The 19,266-nt window shown below is 41.6% G+C and overlaps 1 protein-coding gene across 1 annotated transcript in view; it reads left to right on the top strand.

The window, feature by feature from the left end:
* Positions 1 to 19,266, top strand: part of Glg1 (golgi glycoprotein 1) — a 114,610-nt gene that overhangs the window by 93,148 nt on the left and 2,196 nt on the right. Inside the window, exons 19-22 of the mRNA XM_065424392.2 lie at positions 1,756 to 1,893; positions 9,623 to 9,715; positions 9,807 to 9,927; positions 18,819 to 18,925. Coding sequence (XP_065280464.1) covers positions 1,756 to 1,893; positions 9,623 to 9,715; positions 9,807 to 9,927; positions 18,819 to 18,925 — 459 coding nt within the window. The remainder of the gene's footprint in view (positions 1 to 1,755; positions 1,894 to 9,622; positions 9,716 to 9,806; positions 9,928 to 18,818; positions 18,926 to 19,266) is intronic.

Here is a 19,266-nt window from a genome sequence, read left to right as displayed (position 1 = left end):
TTTTTTACATAGACTTGATTGCAAGATTTTTTTTAATATCGGTGTGTGCATTTATAGCAAGTAAAGGCTATCCTGGAGGTTTGACTCATGCAGTGCTGTTTAAATGGTTCAAGAATAAGTGAGAAAACATGGGTGAGCATTAATTTTCCTTGCACTATGTACTGGAAGACACTGACAGGGACGAAATGAACTGTGGTTCTAAAGTGACATGGGGGAGGACACTTCATGTCCTCTTCACAACCAACGTTCATTTCATTCCTGTTAGTGGCCTCCAATACAGAGCGCAAGGAAAATTAGTGCACTCAAACTAGCCCAATTCATCATTCTTGTAAAGGGTAAGCACTTTAAAAGCATAGCATGAATTTGTGAAGGATGGAATCGGGGTTCATATACTTCCTTGAACCTTTGAAATTGGAAAAAGAGATTCAAGGGCCCTTGAACTCCTTGAAAGTAAGTGTGCTCCTTGAATTCCTTGAAAACTGGGACTGGGGGCGACTTTTGAATATTCAATGTAACAAACTCTGCATAGGGCCTATGCCATGGGCACTGTCTATTGGGAAACAATCTTGTATATTTTCTTCTGAGAGTGTTGCTAAACAATTGCAATGTGACGGGTCCACAGCCACCAAAGTTATGTTTGGTTAAATCACCATTGCATTGGTGGACCTAGACAAAGCCATATCAAGCAACCAGGCCATGTGGCCATTTTGCTGTTTTCCTGATTTGTTTACCGCAGCCATCAGGGCTCTATTTTTGAGATCGAGGCTCTAGAAGTGCCTGGCGGAAAGCAAGGTTCAGCCATTTGGCTTTAACGTGATGAGTATCTTTAGTTGAAGTCGAACACCACTAACCACCATGCCAGAAGGCGATCGACATCATTACAGTGGGAAAGTCAACCTAAAGGCAAACAGAAGAGCTTGAAGTATGTCCAGCTCAGCAGCTGCTTATCTACAAGAAATTGCAGCTAAGCAGGACGAGATCTCACAATTTATGACTGTATGGTTGGGATTAACGTTTATTCTTTCCTCCTTGAATTTCGACCTTTGGCATCATTGACATCCTTGTATTTTCTTTGAATTTTCAGTCAAATGTTTCATACAAACCCTGAATGGAATATCATCAAACCTTGTTGCAGGAAAGTAGTATTGGTAGTAAAGATGCCTTTTTCATATCTAATATCCATATTCTGAACAATGGGGAACAACTGCAGCCTCCAACATAGATGAAACAGAATCATATTAAGCAGGTCGTTCGCAATGACTTCTGAGGTGTTGCACAGCGTGTTAAGATTGTATGCCATGTGCATTATAGTATGGACAGCTCGTGTTCTGTTTCGTGGGCAGCTTGAGTCCGCAACATGCCCACTTTTTCTTGTCAGGCAATTTATATCTTTGGAAGAGTGCATGTATTTATTGCAAAGACGATGCTCAAACAAAATATTTTGTTGCTCTAACTTGCATGTTTAGGATCCTGTTTTTTTTTTTTTTTTGCTTTAGCACCAATGTGCCCACAAAAATAAAGTGTAAGAAATTTTGCATTTATTTTGCTCCATATATGATTATTCACCATATTACTGCTTGCAATGAGTTCTGAGTGTTCGAAAACCTCTGCATATTTCTTTTACCTTTGGAATTGCAGCATGTATAGGAGTGTCTGCTTTGTGAGTTTGCTGTTCCATTTAGCATATCCAGTGATTTTGTGTGGTGTACACCAGACTAATATAACAAGAGTGTGTATTTTATCCTCGTCTTATAGGTAATTCAGTGCCTCAAGGCACAATTTGTGCGGCATCAGCTGACAAAAACATGCGAGCCTGTGGTGATGGGCATAGTACGTGATGCAGCACTTGACTATCAGCTAGATCCTGTCTTGGCCAGAGCCTGTTCTTCTGAGGTATGTATGCCCTTTGTGCCTCTGGCAGGAGCATCTTGTTAGCACATGCTTGCATTAGTGATAGGCGATATGGGGATACTTAGAAAATGTGATTGACTGATTAGAAATTCAGTATAACAGACGTGCCCAGAAAGCAGTTGCCAACAAATTCTTTAGATGCCTAATGTCTCACACAAACTCTATTATTCTGACTTTTTTGTAACTTTGCCAAGTACGTAAGAAATCCATAAATGTGACTGAAACTTTGAATGCCATTTCTGCTTTTTCTTGGTCCTGATTTGTGTACACCATGTCACAGCTGTCACCACCATGAACTTTCTACAGGCCTTATTTTCACCTCTACCCTCAATTTTATCAAAGCTAATAACAGTGCAATACATCTGGGCTTTCATAGTGTTCATCCGTTAAGTCTAGTGATCTACTATTTGCAAAAGTTTTTGGAAGCTTAACCACACAGTGAGAACAATTGAAAAGGTGGTACGATCTCTCTTAGGGGCGAAAATTACGTGCTAGACAAAGTTCCAGAAAAGGGACAGTTTTCTGTGGAAATACCAGCAGTGAAAGTGCCAGTCTACACTGTAAAGAATTATTCATGTGGCACTCTACCCTGGCAGTGTACTGCTAATGAACCCTGTTACCGTATTTACTTGAATCTAACGTGCACCTTTTTTCCGGTAAAACGGGTCCAAAAATTGCATGCGTGTTTAGAATTGAGTAGGACCCTAAATCCGCATTACCATATCGCTATCACCATTCGAAAAATGGCCGCCTCGTACGCGTTTCTAGCCTAGCTGCCATGGCTTCCTCCATGTGCATACCTCCATGTTGTACGTGTAACCAGGCGCTGGTGTAACCTAGTCTACCGCCTGTCTTCCCGTTTTCTGCATTTATTCAATCAGCATGGAAGCGCCGACTGCAAAGACACGCTGAGTGCACCATGATACCGCATTTAAAAGGAAAGTTATGTGCGTGGAGACGGACGGAAATCAGGCCACATCACAGGCGTTCGGAGTTCCCGAAACTTGCGTGCGGGACTGGCGCAAACAGAAGGAGAATATTTTCACCAGCAAAGTAACACGGAAGGGTCCTAGTGGACCGAAGCAGGGCCGCTTCGCCGAAATAGAAGAGCTGCTCGCGGAATGCGTGCAAGAGTAGCGAGCGGCACAGTGGCCTGTGACGACCAATCTGCTCAAAGTACGGGCGATGCAGTTAGCCCTACAGAAAGGGCTAATGCGGAGTGGCTTCACAGCGAGCAGGTGCTGGCTATCAAATTTTATGAAAAGAAAAGGCTCTTCTCTTCGAAGGCGGACAAAAAAAATTAAATTATGCGGTTTTACGGGCCAAAACCACTTTCTGTTTATGAGGCACGCCGTAATGGAGGACTCCGGAAATTTCGACCATCTGAGGTTCTTTAACGTGCACCTAAATCTAAGTACACAGGTGTTTTCACATTTCGCCCCCATCGAAATGCAGCCGCTGTGGCCGGGATTCGATCCTGCGACCTCGTGCTCAGCAGCCTAACACTATAGCCACTGAGCAACCGCTGCGGGTGAAGGCAGACACAGGGATATGCCAAATATTGCCCAAAGAATATGAAGAGAAATTGCACAGTTTTCAGCGGTACGTTTTGAAGTTGCACAATAGAAACGGCTACCACTTCGAACAGATTGGAAATGCCAATCAGACGCCGCTCACAACCGTTGAAAAGAAGGGGGCGAAGCAAGTGCGGGTTTTGTCTTCCGGCCACGAAAAATTAGAGTCACTGCAATGCTTTGTTGCGCTGCGGATGGGCACAAGTTGCCCTCGTGTCTTATCTTCACACAGAAGACACTCCCAAAAGGAATCGTGTTTCCGAGCGGCGTGATGTGCGCGCAAATAAAAAAGGTTGCATGACCATGGACTTGGTCGCTGACTGGATTGATAACGTTTGGCGGAAAAGACCCAGCGGCAGTTTGGGCCTATGTGGGAGGCTTGTACTCAACGCGTTCAGGTGCCACCTTGACCAGCACATCAAGGACAAGCTGGCTGCATGCAACACCGACCTTGTCGTGATACCCGGCGGCATGACATCGCAGCTCTAGCTGCTCGATGTTTGTTTGAACAAGCCAGTAAAAGATTTAATTCGGGCACTCTACATCGAATGGCTTTTCAGTGGCTGCCACGAATTCATGCCCGCCAATAAAATGAAGTGTGCCTCGCTGCAGGACTTTACTGGATGGGTGAAAGATGCATGGTGCACAATCCTGTCTGCCATGGTCAACAATGCCTTTAAAAAGTGCGGGATTTCGAATGCCATGGATGGCACCGAGGACGAAATTCTTTGGTCTGTTGATAGGGATAACGAGTTGTCCGATAGCGACAACGAGTGATATCTATTGCCCCACGCGGCTCATACCAGTGCAGTGAAAAATTTGGCGGCAAGGTACGCCGCTTCCATTTGTGTTTTTATTCATCGCAACTTTAGTGTATTGGGAATAAATCTGTTTTTTTCCAAACGAGAGAAAATAGTAGTATTTCTATTTGAAAGCACAAGGTGCACGGTATTGTACTCTTTTTTGGGGGGGGGGGGTCATGGAAAACGGGTGCGCTTTACTACAATCGAGGGCATGTTAAAATCAAGTAAATATGGCACTTTTGTCTAACTATTTGTTGGCAGTTCAGCCAAGACAACCCTTGCAAAAATTATTGTACAAAAGCTAATAGGCTATTGTTAGGTTATTGGCACTAACAATCTATTAGTGTATTAGTCAAATAGGCCTATTAGTGTATTAGTTGAATAACTCTATTGTTGTATTGGTGTGAAAGCCAATGATGCACTTGTAACATTGATTCTTAGACCGATACGCTACTGGACCTATGTATGAATATGAAGGTTTGTAGCCTCTTAGGCTACATAAACCACCTTAAGAACATTACATTAGAGTCTACTGAATGCACCAGATACAGAAAAATGAAAAGCCGGTATAATTGCAAAAATTGCTAGAAACATTTATTAGCACAGTATGTATTTTTACACATTTCGTTTTGAGATCTTCGTCATGCCAGCAATCTTGAATGCCAGAGCCTTTGATCCATTTCAGCCAGAGGACGTCCTTTAGAGGAAGTGGTTAAGAAAACATGGGCACAGAAATACATACATATAGAAACATTTAAAAATAAGGGTGCTTGTTCTGCCACTAAACTTGCATTGAGCAAATATGAACTTGGCTGTATTTGCTTCCGAATTGGAATAATGTGGCTCCACAATTAACAAGCTAATTTTAGGATAAAGTGTGATATCCTAATTCAAAATGTTTACCATATTGAAAAATGATGGCACATGCGCGACAGATTTTCTATTAATTACATCAAAACTGTGTGAAGATAAGGAACAACTGTAGGCTGAAATATTGCAATCCATTGTCGGAAACAGGCATGCCATTGCTGAAACGTGCACAATGATTTGGCCGATGACACTGTACTGAAGTATGTTCACCATTGGGATAAAAAAAGAAAACGTTATACTGCACTAGAAGCATAAATAAGTAGAATAATTACCTCCAAATGGTAGAATCGGCGCTGGGGAAAACATCACACATTAATGTGCTCTGATGGATCTACAACGTCGCAACGCATAGGGGTTCAGATGGTTGCCTTGCATTGTTTTGAAGTCGCAACAGCATCCATATATGAAATAATCCAAGTACAGTAGAACCACGTTGATTGATCCCATTACGTACGATTTCCCAGCGCCAACGTTCGCAATCGAGAACATAAGAAATGACCCAATAGTTACGCTTATATTTTACCAATATATGCGTTCCCAGAAAACATGATATTTTGGCACCAATGTTCAGTACATCGCCAAACTGCAGTCGTATGATACGTTTTCCGGCCACTAGATTCCATGTAAACAAGAAAATGTGCAAGGTGCACACGATCGAGAACAGTAGCTGCCCGCCGCGGAAGCTTGACTGCATGTACTCGCCCGCCTGTGTCACACGGAAACACCACAGCGCATTCAGTTTCCTATTCTGGTACCAGCAAATATCCTCCCAGGTCGTTACATGCCACATTCACAACTATTGCCACCAACCCTATTGCAATAAGCATCTTCACCTATCTGTTATACAGCGCATGGGGCATAGTGCCGTTGGAAGTGTACTGCACGCTTTTAGTCGGCGATAACCCAAATGAGCCGCTGTTTTCTGTTGCAGGCGGCATGATGTGAGCACCCTGTTTTACTCCAGCAGCATCAGGTGTCACCCACCAGCTTGATTTCGTTTCGATTTCCCATCGCTGTCTTTAAGCACTGCGCAATAGGAAAACAACAAAACACATCTCGGGCTGCCCGAGGCCCACCAGCTTGACACGCATCAGTCTCTCATGCCTCGTGCCACAACGATTCGCACAACGCTTTGCATTAAGTAGATGTCAACTACAGTTGAGTCTGTAAAATTTTTTAGTTACTTTGGATCGCATGTTTTCACAGTTAGTGTATTTTTTCTTGCGTTGTTTTCCAGAAGATATAAAACGGTTCTACTGTATACTACTGCATCGAGGAGATTCTGCAGCCACTAACACTGGGGGTTCCTTAAAACCACATCATTAATTCACTAACAAGCATGCACACCTTGCCTTTACATGGCAACTGCCAGTGCACACGTGCTGTGCGCCACTGCTGTTGACTACAGTCGCAGTTTTATTTTCATCCCGTCCGCCAAGTTTCCTCCTCTGATGCTGCTCTTTTTATGTCAATAAATATTAAAGCCTTTTATATGCGGTAACAAGTTAGCAATTTGAGTTATAAGTTCAACGTTACTATAGGCACATTTTAAAAGAAGACACGAGAGTAACGAAACTTCACTGGCAAACCATGGCGGCAAACAAATATGATTGCTGCTATAGCGCCATCATTCGTAAGCTCACTGGGCACCACAACTCTGCCTTGCAGAATACAGCTAGTTATCCTTCTTTTATGAGGGGGGGGGGGGGGATATTCGCTGTGCTGTAAACACTAGCTGTTTCCTCAACTACTCATCACAACGAGGCTGAACAGAGGCCTAGTTAGGCAACGTCATCAGTGAAGTGTCATTGGCAAGACCATGTAGGTACACATTGCTTTCGTGTAAGCCACTGAGAGATAGGGGCCAGTTTCACTATAGCTTAGTGTGCTAAAACGTGTACTGAAACTAATTCAAATGTGCAAACGCACTGTGCTGCACACTTGTACAGCAGAATTCTTAATCATTCAGTTATTAATTAGAAACACTTTCCATTCAAGCAAGCTGTCCCAAAGTCTTATTTTTCATCAACTTTCACCCTCGCATGAAACAAGCATCAGACAAGAGCAGCTGCATCCAGCTGTACATGTTGTCTAACAGTCCAGCAAAAATCTGTATAAGACCATTAGGACCTGTTAGTCTGATAGAGAAACTGGCAAGCATGCAACACTGTTTGTATAAAACTAATAAGTCTTACACACAGGGCCTATTGATCTTATATGTAAATCAGTACAACTAATAGAAACTTCTATTAGTCCAATACAAAACTCCTACTACTAATACAAAACTGTATTAGAGTAACAGAAACTTCTATTAGAATTTTTTCTATGGAAAACTTGTGCAAGCCTTGCCACAACATTCATGATTGCACAATAAAATGTAGTTCCACTTATGCACCATGTTATCTAGGTAAAGCCAGGAATTTGATCTACCACTCAGTGCTCATTACTAATAACGATTAGTAACCATGCATTTCGACAATTGAGCTCACTCATGCCTGTTCTGATTTTAGTGAAGGGAAGTACTGTACTCTTCGCGTTTGCACCTCTTCCTATTTATGCCTTTTCATGCAAGAGCAATGTTAATGGCAACACAACATGCACTTTATACATGGACTCCAAGTGAGACATAAAGAAAGACCTGCATTCATTTCTATTTTAAAGCACTCGCATGTCGCACAGAAGGTAAAACATGGGTTTTTTAATAAGTAGAACTTTTTGTTCATTTGCAAAGACAAGAGTGTGCTAACTGCACAACCTGCCTGCACAGGTTAGACATGAGCAGTATGTGATCTTCAACCTAATTGACTTCTCTACCTTTTGGCAGCATTTCAGGCCACAGCTCTTGTTTTTTGTGGTAAGGAGCTTATTGGAAAATGTGCGTTTGTTCTACCTCAGCCAATAAATGTGTGCAAACTATCTGCTTTGTCCATAAATCCCAAACACACATGCTTATAGCACCCCATGGTCGATTGGCTAGTGCTTCATTAGTGGTGCCAGGGACCAAAGTTCAGCCCTAAGGGAAAAAACATGGTTAAGCTCATGGGGTTGTTTTGACTTTCTATATATATTAAAGCTTTGCTTTAGCGAAGATTTCAGTCAAATAATGTCGTCTAAAATTTCCTCCTGGCTTTGCATCTTCTGTATAAAAGTTTCAGATGAACAAACTCACCATAAGACAACTTGAGCTTTCCAAAATTTTTGTGCCATACTGACACCTGTACAAGGTGATCTCAATTGGTTTATGAAGTTCCCACCAGTAATACTTCTCAGTGACACCAGCTCTTACATGTTGCTTGGCACAAGAGCAAAAAAGTAGTCTTGTTAAAAGCAAGAATGCAGAAAAAGTGACTTCTTTTTTCACATGGCTGTGTGGGTGACTGAAAAGGGCCTGAAAATCCCTGAAATTGTAATGGAATGCTCAATCAATGCCTTAAGTTTAATTTGTATGTTCTTCATATGCTTTTGTTTTTGATAAAATGCTGTAGTATAAATGGTTCAGATAAGTGAAGTATCAGTATAAGCTAGTTAAGGGGACGTTTTGCTTTAATATAATATGTTAAACATGACTTGAGTGCAGAATTTTTAAAAAATATGTTCTCAGCATTTAAAAAATAAAAGCTGTGACCGTGCCGTGTGCAGTGACATTTGCGCGAAGCAGGACGTATGTATTTAATTCTACTGAATAAGTTAAATAATTATGAGCACCTGGGCCGCTATCTTGTACGTGTTTGAAAAGCCGATGTTCTGTTTTGCCTTACGGTATTGGCCTAGATGGACCTAAGCCACGATATGGGCATGGCCTTTTTGCACGTTGACTTTTCAAACACGTACAAGATAGCGGCCCTGATAGACATTAAAAATTTTAATTTCTGGCCTTTATTTAAATTTGTAGGTTTTCAGTGAAAATATTGATACCCAATTCGTGGCTCTCTTTAAGGAAATTGCAAACACAGTATACACTTCCAATGGCACCGTGCCACACGTGCTGTGAAATAGCTAAATAGATGAGGATGCTCAATGCAATAGGGTTGGCAGTGATAGCTGTGAATGCCATGTGTAACGACCCACAAAAGCACTTGCTGCCACCAGGAGAGCAAAGTTAGGGAGTGCTGGCATTTCCACATGACATGGGCAGCCGAGTGCTATGGGGAAGCTGTCGTGGCAGGCACCTACTGCTCTCAATTGCGCGTGCCTTGTACCTTCTCTTGTTCACATGGGATCTAGTGGCCAGAAAGCATATTGGGCAATTGCAGTTTGTCAAGGTACTGAATGTTGGTACCAAAAGATCGCTTTTTCCAGGGCGTTATTAACTGGTAAAAAAGAACCATAACTGTATGGGGTCAATTTTTGTGTTTGCAGTCATGAACATTGGCACTGGGTAATCGTACGAAATGGGATCGTATGAATGAGGTTCTACTGTACTATTTTTCCAACCAAGTCTGAAGCTTTGTTGTTTACTTTCAGATTCAGAGTTCTTGCAAGGATGACCGTGACATAGAGGAATGCTTAAAATTACACTTTCAAAACCGTGACATCAAAAACCCAGCGTGTAAGAAGGTATGGTTCATGATTTCCAAGACTGTTCCATTGATTACGTTTCAACTTATTTTCCAACGTGACTTCAATTGTTCGTTCATTTTGGTTACAGGAAGTTGCTCGTCTCATACATGAAGGCAAGGCTGATGTTCAGGCGGATCCTATTCTGTACAAAGCATGTCTGCATGACATCAAGCATTTCTGCCATGATCTCACACCTGGCCAGGGTCACCGTAAGTCCTTACTACCTTTTCTGCATTTTAGTGTCATTATTTAGAGTTGAACAGTGTGCATTTGGCTTGCATTGCCAATGCATTATGGTTTATGAAATGCTGCTTTTGTACAAAGAATTAGGCCACTTTGTTGGACCTCAAGGGAATTGCATTAGTGAACTCATACGGCTGAATTCCTTTCAGTCAGCTGGGTTTTTTAGTTTCTTGAAACAGTTTAGTGCAGTAAAAACACAAAATTGTAGAGCCCTCTTATCTTCAACATAAACTTCTTTAAAAGACTGTTTTCTTTTGAATATATATCGAAAAGAGTTGTGCTGTTGTGTATTCTAGGTGCTGAATTTTGTGTGAATATTTTGAAGTATTGGCTAGTGGAGGGACATCTGTCGACATTTCTTTAATTGCTGTGGTAGGGTAATTGGGTCAATTATGAACAGAAATGTTATTATGGAGGCCACTTTAATGCTAACTTGTTAGTGATCTTGTCAACAGGACTTGTTAGCCAGGAAGTTAGAGTGAAATTTCATCTAGCTGCATGGAATATGTGTTATGTAGAATATGAATATGTTACGGGACTGCACTGGGGCATTGTTCGCCTGAATTAGGGACTTGATATTTAGGTTGATCTGCAGACTGCGTTCTAACTGCACAAAACAAAAGCAGCTCTTTAAAAAGTGAAGGTTTCTGTGTCAATTTCCGTCCACGTTGCGGGCGCCCTCTTGCCAAGTAGACAACAACTTGGGTCAAGTATGTGCAATGGGTATGTTCTACTAGGTATTGTAGTGTGTGCCACCTGGAGGAAAGAATACCATATGATTGCCAGCTTAAAACCACCATCATAATAGGCTCTCACCTTACACGGCAGTGCTGTTTTATGCAAGCCTTTGTCATAGTATACTGAACATAAAGCAATATGTGTTTGGGTTCTGTAGTGACCCTCATTGCGCCATCCTTCCGAGCACAATACATGCTTGACAGGTATATAAGCCTGAATACAAGCAGAACAAAAGGCAAGAAGTGAAGCAGTGTGCAACAGAAAGTTGAAGAAGTTGACTACGGAGAAGTGCAAGAGAATAGCCAAGTGTGAAAAAAAGTGAAGTGAAGAAAATGGGACCAGAGCATGCATTAAGTGAGAAGTGTTGAGATACTGAAAAGCAAAGAAGTCAGCAACAAAGAATTTAAAAAGTTGGTTACAGAGAAGTGAAGAGGTGTGGAGAGAAAAGTGAACAAAATGAAGCAAGAGTTGTGCATTGAGCGAGGAGCATTGAGCTACTTAGGAGGGAAGAAGTGTGGAGAAAGAAGTTAAAATAGGCAATGACAAAGTGCGACCAGAGCATGCATTGAGCAAGGAGCGCTCAGCTAAAAGTGAAGAAGTGTGGAGAAAAAAACCGAAGTGAACAAAATGGGACCAGAGCATAGAATGAGTGAGCAACGATTGTGTACAAATGTACGGAGTCAGTAGGGTAGGTCCCTTCTGATCACACGTGAAGTGGTAATTCATTATAAGGTTTTAAAAACGCACATCGCTAGTGGTGTAATTTATTATAAGGTTTTAAAAACGCACATCGCTACCGATCGCAGCAGTGCCGCTTCCCTGTGTTTTCAGCCGCCTCTTCCCACGCTATGTAGCGTGGATGAGTGATGTCACTCTGGCTAGTGATACGATTGGTTATCTATGTTATCCATCAGGAATGCCTGAAACGTGCCGCTACATTAGCCTTCTTTTTAATAGCATACTTATGCATTGTAATTTGTGTACTGTTTAAAAAATAACTAAGCTCTAATACAATAAATGCAGACATTTCTTCAAACCAATAGCCGACTTCTGCCTGAGACTGTCTGCCTGAGACCAATTGTTCACATCTGCCTGAACACAGCGATCCCTCGCAATTTTGAAAACAAAAGCACTATTAGCGACAATCACAGGTTATGCATTTGTCAGAGAGCCCAGAATAGCAGCAGAAAAATGTCCTAACATGCCGAGATACAGAAAAACGGCATTGCGAAGTTAATTGAACATGCCCTACAACGTCAAAATGTCCATTAGAGAGTTGCCATCTTGAGTTAAGCTTTGGTGTAGTGGTACGTGGTGGGACAATCTCTGCCTCCCACGCAGAAGGTGCGGGTTCCACTCCCAGTGTCAATGTACTTTTTAATTAGGTCTAGACTAGAGGGAACATTATAAATAGCCCATTTTACCACATTACAAGTTAGCGGCAGCGCTTACTTTTTTTTCACTGAGGGCTTCTAAGAAATCTTACGAGCAATGATAAATGTATGTATTATTAGATATGGACATGTTATCAGGCGATTATCAAGGAGAAATAGTAGTGGAAACAGCTACTTGGTAGTTTGTGAACGCCTGCGGTGGCAGCCAGCTCTTTTTGCTTCACGTAGTGCAAGCCAGGGAAAATTGCATGTAGTGCCACCACATCTCCATCCACCGCATGAAGTACATCTTGAAATTACACTCAATCTAGCCCACGCTTAAGAAAAAAAACTGTGTTAGGAGAGAGATGCAGGAACACACTGGGTTCAAATCAACCGGAAGTAGACAACACTTGCGTCACCGCAGGAAGGACGCAGGAGATAGTGATGGCCGCACGGTGTAAAAGTAGAAGGGGAATGCCGCACCTTAAAGGGAGGTAATGTTTAGCCACTTGTACCTGTGCTACTATAGTGTGCTGATGTGAACTAGATAGAAAGTATTTCTTGAGATATACCCTCTGTGTCTACGGCAAAAACCATTTCAGGGTCTCTTTAAAGGGGCCCTGAACCACTTTTTATCGAAGTTGACTAATGCATTTGAAATTAAATTACACTATTTTAGAAATACTTTGCCACAAAAACTTCTTCAATGTGTTAAGCAGAATCGGAGTTATTGGCAATCAAACATATTGTTTGTAGTGCTCCCGCTCCTTCTTCAATGATTTGCACTGCGAAGGCTATGGCAGAGTGGGATGTGCCCACAATGCTCCGCCTACTGAGCGTCACCGTGGCATGCAATTCAAGTTTGATTTTGGATGTTCACATAGATGCCACTATTTCATATTTTGGTACCTACAACGTGCCAAATGTGGTTGTCCTCAGCGAGCCTCAGTGCACTCCGTCAGTTGACTCATCGCGGCATCCCACAAGAACCGCAGTATCTACACTACGTAGCAGACCACAGCTACATGCAACTGCAGCGTTTCCTTTGTGCACGACAGGGCTAGAGTGCGCACTCACGCTCACATGCTCCTATCTGGCTATGCGGCGTGGTGCAGATCAGCTGTGTCCTGTACCAGCTTGACCGACTGATAGTCACATCCAACTTGCGCATTTTGAAGCATTCATTACAAAGCAAAGTCTGCCAAGGCGTCTAATCAGGAGTGGCGAAGAGCAAATGCATGTCGGCAAGCGTGCGTGTGATCTAACCTTAAGTTTTGAGTAGTTCAAGGCTAGTCGAAATTAGTGAGACTCGATGGCTACGGCACCGATAAGCAGGGTGGCCGTGGCCAAGTGTGAGCAGACGATAGTTGACTTCTTCCAGAAGTACGTAATTATCGAAATTCAAAAGCAGATTTTCACTTACTTCAGCCTGTTTATTAAAGTTTGTCCATAAATATACACAGTAGCAGTAGGAAAAAGCGCACTGAACGAAACACCTTTCTTTATTGATATAATAATCAACCAATAAATAAAGTGTCCAGAAAAGAGTGAGGAGCAGGCTTCTCTTGAAAAGAGAGTGTTTGAGAGAAAGGTAACTTCACGCTCTGCTTGCGAGATCCACGCACTGTGCATGACTGCAAAATTTGGCCAAGATGTTCCACAGCAGCGTATGCTATCCACGGACTGTGTTTTTTCAACAAGCCCGAGGGGTGGGTTAGGGCCCCAGTAAGCTACTAAGAAGTGAAGAAGGCAGCAACAGCAAATTGAAGAAGTTGTCAGAGAAGTGCTTGAAATTATATTCCATTTGCCTCATTTTGTACAAAAGTTTTTACAGATAGTGTTACATTTGAATAACATTTCCTTTGACATTTGCGCAAACATCAAAGAAAGATTCCTGTAACACTGATTCCCATATACGTATGGCTTGCTAAGATATATATATATATTATATATATGGGTCATTCCATCTGAAGTGCACTACGTGTTTTTTTTAACCATCTCCAGTTCTTTAAAAAATCATACTATTTTACGTCAATGTTGGAAGTAATTATTCAAGCGGTTCCTTGAAAATAATTTTATGGTGCCATGAGGGTGCTTCGAAGGCTACGTATGCACACTAGTGAAACTATGTCAGGCAGAAAAATCATTGTTTTAACCTACAACTGGGACATTATTTTTCTGTATTCTATATACGGCACTCTTTCATTACTATTATAGTTTATTACTTTTTGTTTTAATTTACATTAATTTTGGTCATGAGAAAAAATTGACGATTGTTGCATATTCTATGTTTTTAGAGAAAGAACTCATTGTTCCATGGAGGAATATATTCCCAATATGTGCTTGGTATGTGTGTATAAAGTATGATAAAAATACTCTGAGAAGAAATAAATCTAAAAATTCTTTAAAATCATGACAGAGAAAAAAGACCTTCTGACTCACTTTGTGGCTTCATTTTCACAGTGCAGTGCTCCAAATAAAAATATGGCCTAATTACCATTGTACTTTGCTGCCAATTTATCTAGAAAGCTTTAAAAATGTAAATTTAGTCTTAAGCAAGAAAAATTTTTTTGAACAGCGCATTCACAAGGCTGCGCTGAGCATCTCTGTTTTGCCTTCACTGCACAGCACATCAGTTAGCGTTTTAGCTCGGCTTATTTCACATGTTCCTCCTTTTTTTTTTTCTTTTTTGAAGACAGGGTCTTCTTTAGCAAGTCTATATTGATTTGGAGCTTGTGGTGTCTTGCCTTCTGGCCACGTTCGTGTCGTAAATAAGACGATTTGAGGTGTTTTACTCTACGTAGGACAAGGAATTAAGTGTCAAAACGAAGCTTGGAAAGAAAAAGACACGCAAAGTTTTGCATAGAGCTATGTGGGCACATGTGGATTTAATTTCATAATTTTTGTACTAATTACACATTATTACTTAGCTGTACATAGCTAGACACTAACTCTGTGTGTCTTTTGCGTTCCACGCTTCATTTTGATGCCTGTTTTCTTGTTCTACGTGCACTAGAAGGCCTATAGTTGCCTAATTTATGAGAGAAAAGTTGCCAGAAACCTAGACCCCCAGAAACCCCAAGTGAATCTGAAGTCACCAAAGAGGACCTTGTGTTAAAAAAGGAAAAAAAAAAAGGAACGCATGAAATGAGGTGGGCGAAAACGCTGACCGACGTTCTGTGCAGTAAAGATGAAACAAAGATACCCTGCACAAGCTTGTGATTGTGCAGTTCAAACATTTTTTTTTCTTGCTTAAAACTAAACTTACTTTTCTAAATCTTTCTAGATAAATTGGCAGCAAGGTATAGTATACAATGCTTATAATGCCATATTTTTACTTGGACCGCTACATTCTGAAAATGAAGCTGAAGCTGAGTCAGAATGTTATTTTTGCCATTTTGGTCATGATTTTAACACAAAATATTTCTTCTCAGAGAATTTTTGTCATCTAATATACACACATACCAAGCCCATATTCTGAATATATTCCTCATGGAACAAGTTGTTTTTCTCTCTAAAAAACATTAAATATGTAGCAATTGTCAGCTTTTTCTTGTGACTAAAATTATTGTAAATTAAAATGAAAAGTAACAAAATACTGAGTCAGTGGCATAGTCAGAAATTTTTTTTCTGGGGCAAGGGGGGGGGGGTTCTGTCGACAACTACCCCTTCTCCCCCTTCTCCCCCTCCTTCACCTCTTTCTCTCGTGTGTGTGTGTGTGTGTGTGTGTGTGCGTGCATGCGTGTGTGCGTGTTATTAAAAGAAATTTTTTTTTGTTTACGAATTGATGCATTTATATAATGCATGTTGATGACCTAGCTGGTACATGACTTGGAAGAATGAACAGTGCTAAAAATGGGGCCAAACAAAAACAAGGCAGCACACTATAGTGTCTCTTGTTTGCAGGCCAGACTAGTTGCGGCCCTGGTAACAGTGGAGATAACCGTTGTTTTCCAGCCAGATCCGCTTGTGAGTGGTACAGCCACGGCTACGGATGGAAGAGTGCGGGCACTATTTTGCAAGTCGCCTATCACTCAATTGTGCTTTTGGCGTTGTGGGCATGCTATATTATTCTAGATTAAAATATGCAGGAATGAAGCTTTGTGCTAGAACTCCGATAGTATCATATGATGCAAGATTCACTCACATTCTGTGACCTGCTGTCTGACTTGTTTGAAGAGATATTTGGAAGTAACTTGAAATCATGGTATAGTAGTCATCACGCAACACATATTGTTATTTGATTGCACTCGGGAATTGATGAGAAAGCAGTTCAAAGCAGGGCTGCTTCCTGTTTAGTAGCCTTTGTGAAAGTTGCTTCATCCGTAGTTTAAAGTAAAATAAGGGCTAGTAGCTCCGAGAGATTGGAAAGTGTTGGTTTTCCGACACCTGTCTATTCTGACAATTGCCGAGTCATTTAGTTAGGATGGGCTCTCCACAGCAAGCAGCACGTGTTACAACGGGGTAGGTGAGCCTCAGCTAGGTGACTGGCCACTGCCGTCTGGTGTTGAGCAATTGGCAGTGACGAGACACTTTCCCTATGTCCATAGTTATCAGCCAACTTCGTTCTTGATGCCTTTTATGCCCGTCACCCCCCCCCCTCCCCCCCCCCTCCTCGTATCCATCACCCCACTCTCCTTCTTAAAATTCTTTTCCATTAGTCACTGTCTTCAACATTCATTGGTTTGTTGAATGGTGTGGCAGCCTCTAACATTCCTATATTTCTGTTTCTGCATGGATTTGGAGGCCATTCACCTACCTGCCCTCTCACCTGTTTGCTGTGGCAGTTCCTTAGCTTCCCTGGCCCAGCAGCTCTGTTTTTGATATATTTTATCGTGTGCAAATCAGCATTCTGGGGGTCTTTCTTTTTTGTCCCATCTATTGGCCCTGTTTTCATTCTTAACAGTGTGTACAAACTAGCCTAACAGCAAGCTCTTCTCAAGTTTATTAACATAATGAAAGTCAGTGACAAGTGAAATAAAAAGAAGAGCAAAAAGGGGGGAGGGGGGTGCTTAATATATGTTTCCTAGAGAAGAAAGTCGCAATGTTTTCAGAATGCTTTTCTTATGCATAGCGTAGTTGACAATTAAGTCAAGTACGAGAAATGAGAAGCTCTTCGACGATATAAAGGCCTGGTGGGGAGCAACAATGCCCCCACACTTTATGTACGTGTTCGTCCCATCTTTACTTGTGTTGGAATTTTTAGCACTGATCCACCCTCAGCTGTTATGGTTAACAGAATCCAGAATGAGGTAGAGGTGTGCCATCAGTGGGGCTGCAATATTCTGTACACGAAAGAGGGGATCGTCCCCATGATGTCCCCCCTCCTCTCCTCAATCGCCACTAGCCCTTGACTTTCTTTAACATTCAAACTTTCTCATTCATCCATGTTGCTCCTTTGGAGCCGGCCTCCCGAGTCTTTATGTTCCATGGAAAAGGAGGGAAGGGGGAGGGGGTCGACACCCCCCCCGGCTACGCCAATGACTATTATTAAAGAGTGACGACTGCAGAATATAGAAAAAGAAAACTGCAGGAATAGGTCAAAGGAGTAATTTTGAAGCAATTTGTCTGCCCGCCATAGTGTCATTTGTGTGTGCAACCTTCGAAGCACGCTCACAGCGTCAGAAAATTTTGTTCAGGAAGAAATTGCTTGATTAAGTGCTTCCCACATTGAGGTAAAATACTATGATATTTCTCAGCAGAATCTAATACGGTCACAAAAGCACCTACTAGTACACTTGAGATGGAATGACCCACATGCATGGTGTCTCACTTGACTTGAACCAAGGATTTTGAAATGTGGTTAACCACAGGTGGGCGAAACCAACCACACAAGGTTTGCCATCATGTGGCACTCCTCAAGATATATTTATGTTCTGCTGAAGTAGTTAATTAACTGAGAAAAATTATTCAAAATGTTTATTATTCACTTTAGGGCCAAGTGCATTTCGTTACGTTGTAGAGGGGGTTCAGAAACGACCAATCCAATTTTATGTGACAATGTACATGGTGCTTGGTCTTTTTTCTTTTGTATTCTTTTCTTTTTTCTTTTTCCGTTTAAAGAAATGTCTTGAAATATTAAATAAAACCACGTGACTGCGCTCATGTGCCATCATATTGCAATGCTCTGAACAGTGCTTCAAGCCCATCGCTTATCAGGGACGGCAGCACTTCTTTTCCTTGTGGCACTGTCAAAGGTGCTGAAGCACTGTGAAGCCGATGTTTAGAGCCACAGCCACTCACTTTGCAACGGTCTCCGCGCACGGTTCTTTCACTTGAAGCACGGTTGAGAGTGCTGCAATATGATAGCGCATGAACGCCGCCATGTGGTTTGATTTCATATTTCGTGGGCTTTCTTTAAACGTAAAAAAATATCACCACGCAGCACGTACATTGCCACAAAAAAATTGGATCGGTCGTTCCTGCATCCCCTCTATGACCTAACAAAATGCCCTTGGCCCTGACGTGAATAGTAAAGATTTTGCATAATTTATCTTAGTAATTAACTAATTTAGCAGAATATAAAAAGTACTCTAAGGAGTGCTGCATAATGGCAAACCATATGTCGTCGGTTTCATTCAGTGTTGGTTAACCACTGTCTTTAGATCCTTGATTCAAGTTACGTGAAATGCCCTGTATATATGGCATTTACATTTCCTTGCATATGTCCAATGCTGCATTGAAATTTTGGCCATGCCTGGAATGGCAGATACTGAGGCACTTGTTTCTCGTTTTCTCCTTAGTGCTTTCCTGCCTTCTTACGGGTTTAGAATCGGATACAATCGCCTTGACGGAAGAGTGTCGAACACTGCTTTCAAAACGAGTGGAAATGTTTGAATATGCTGCTCAGGTAGGTCTGGAATTACTTGCACATTGGAAGAGCAGTCAAGGCTGTGTGAAAAATTGCAGATGAAGGAAGCAATGTGTACAACAAAAAGATGTTCATGGGGTACATTTTCCTTCCTTTGTTTGTTTGTTTGTGTTTGTGTGGGTGTGTGTGTGTGTTCTAGTACCAGAGCCTTGACTGCAGTTTCCATTTTTATTCATCTTGAAATTTGTACTGCATGCTGTAAGAAGTAATAGTAGTAGTAAATTGTATGTATATAAAAAGAAAAAAGTGAGAAGCACTTGTTTTAGGTAAATAGAATTTCGGTGATCTTTCTGATTTGGCTTCCATACATTTTCTCATTT

The sequence above is a fragment of the Dermacentor albipictus genome, chromosome 1 (genome assembly GCF_038994185.2).
Source record: "Dermacentor albipictus isolate Rhodes 1998 colony chromosome 1, USDA_Dalb.pri_finalv2, whole genome shotgun sequence".
NCBI lineage: Eukaryota > Metazoa > Arthropoda > Arachnida > Ixodida > Ixodidae > Dermacentor > Dermacentor albipictus.
The sequence above is the reverse complement of the archived record's forward strand: the minus strand, read 5'-3'. Positions and strand labels throughout refer to the sequence as shown.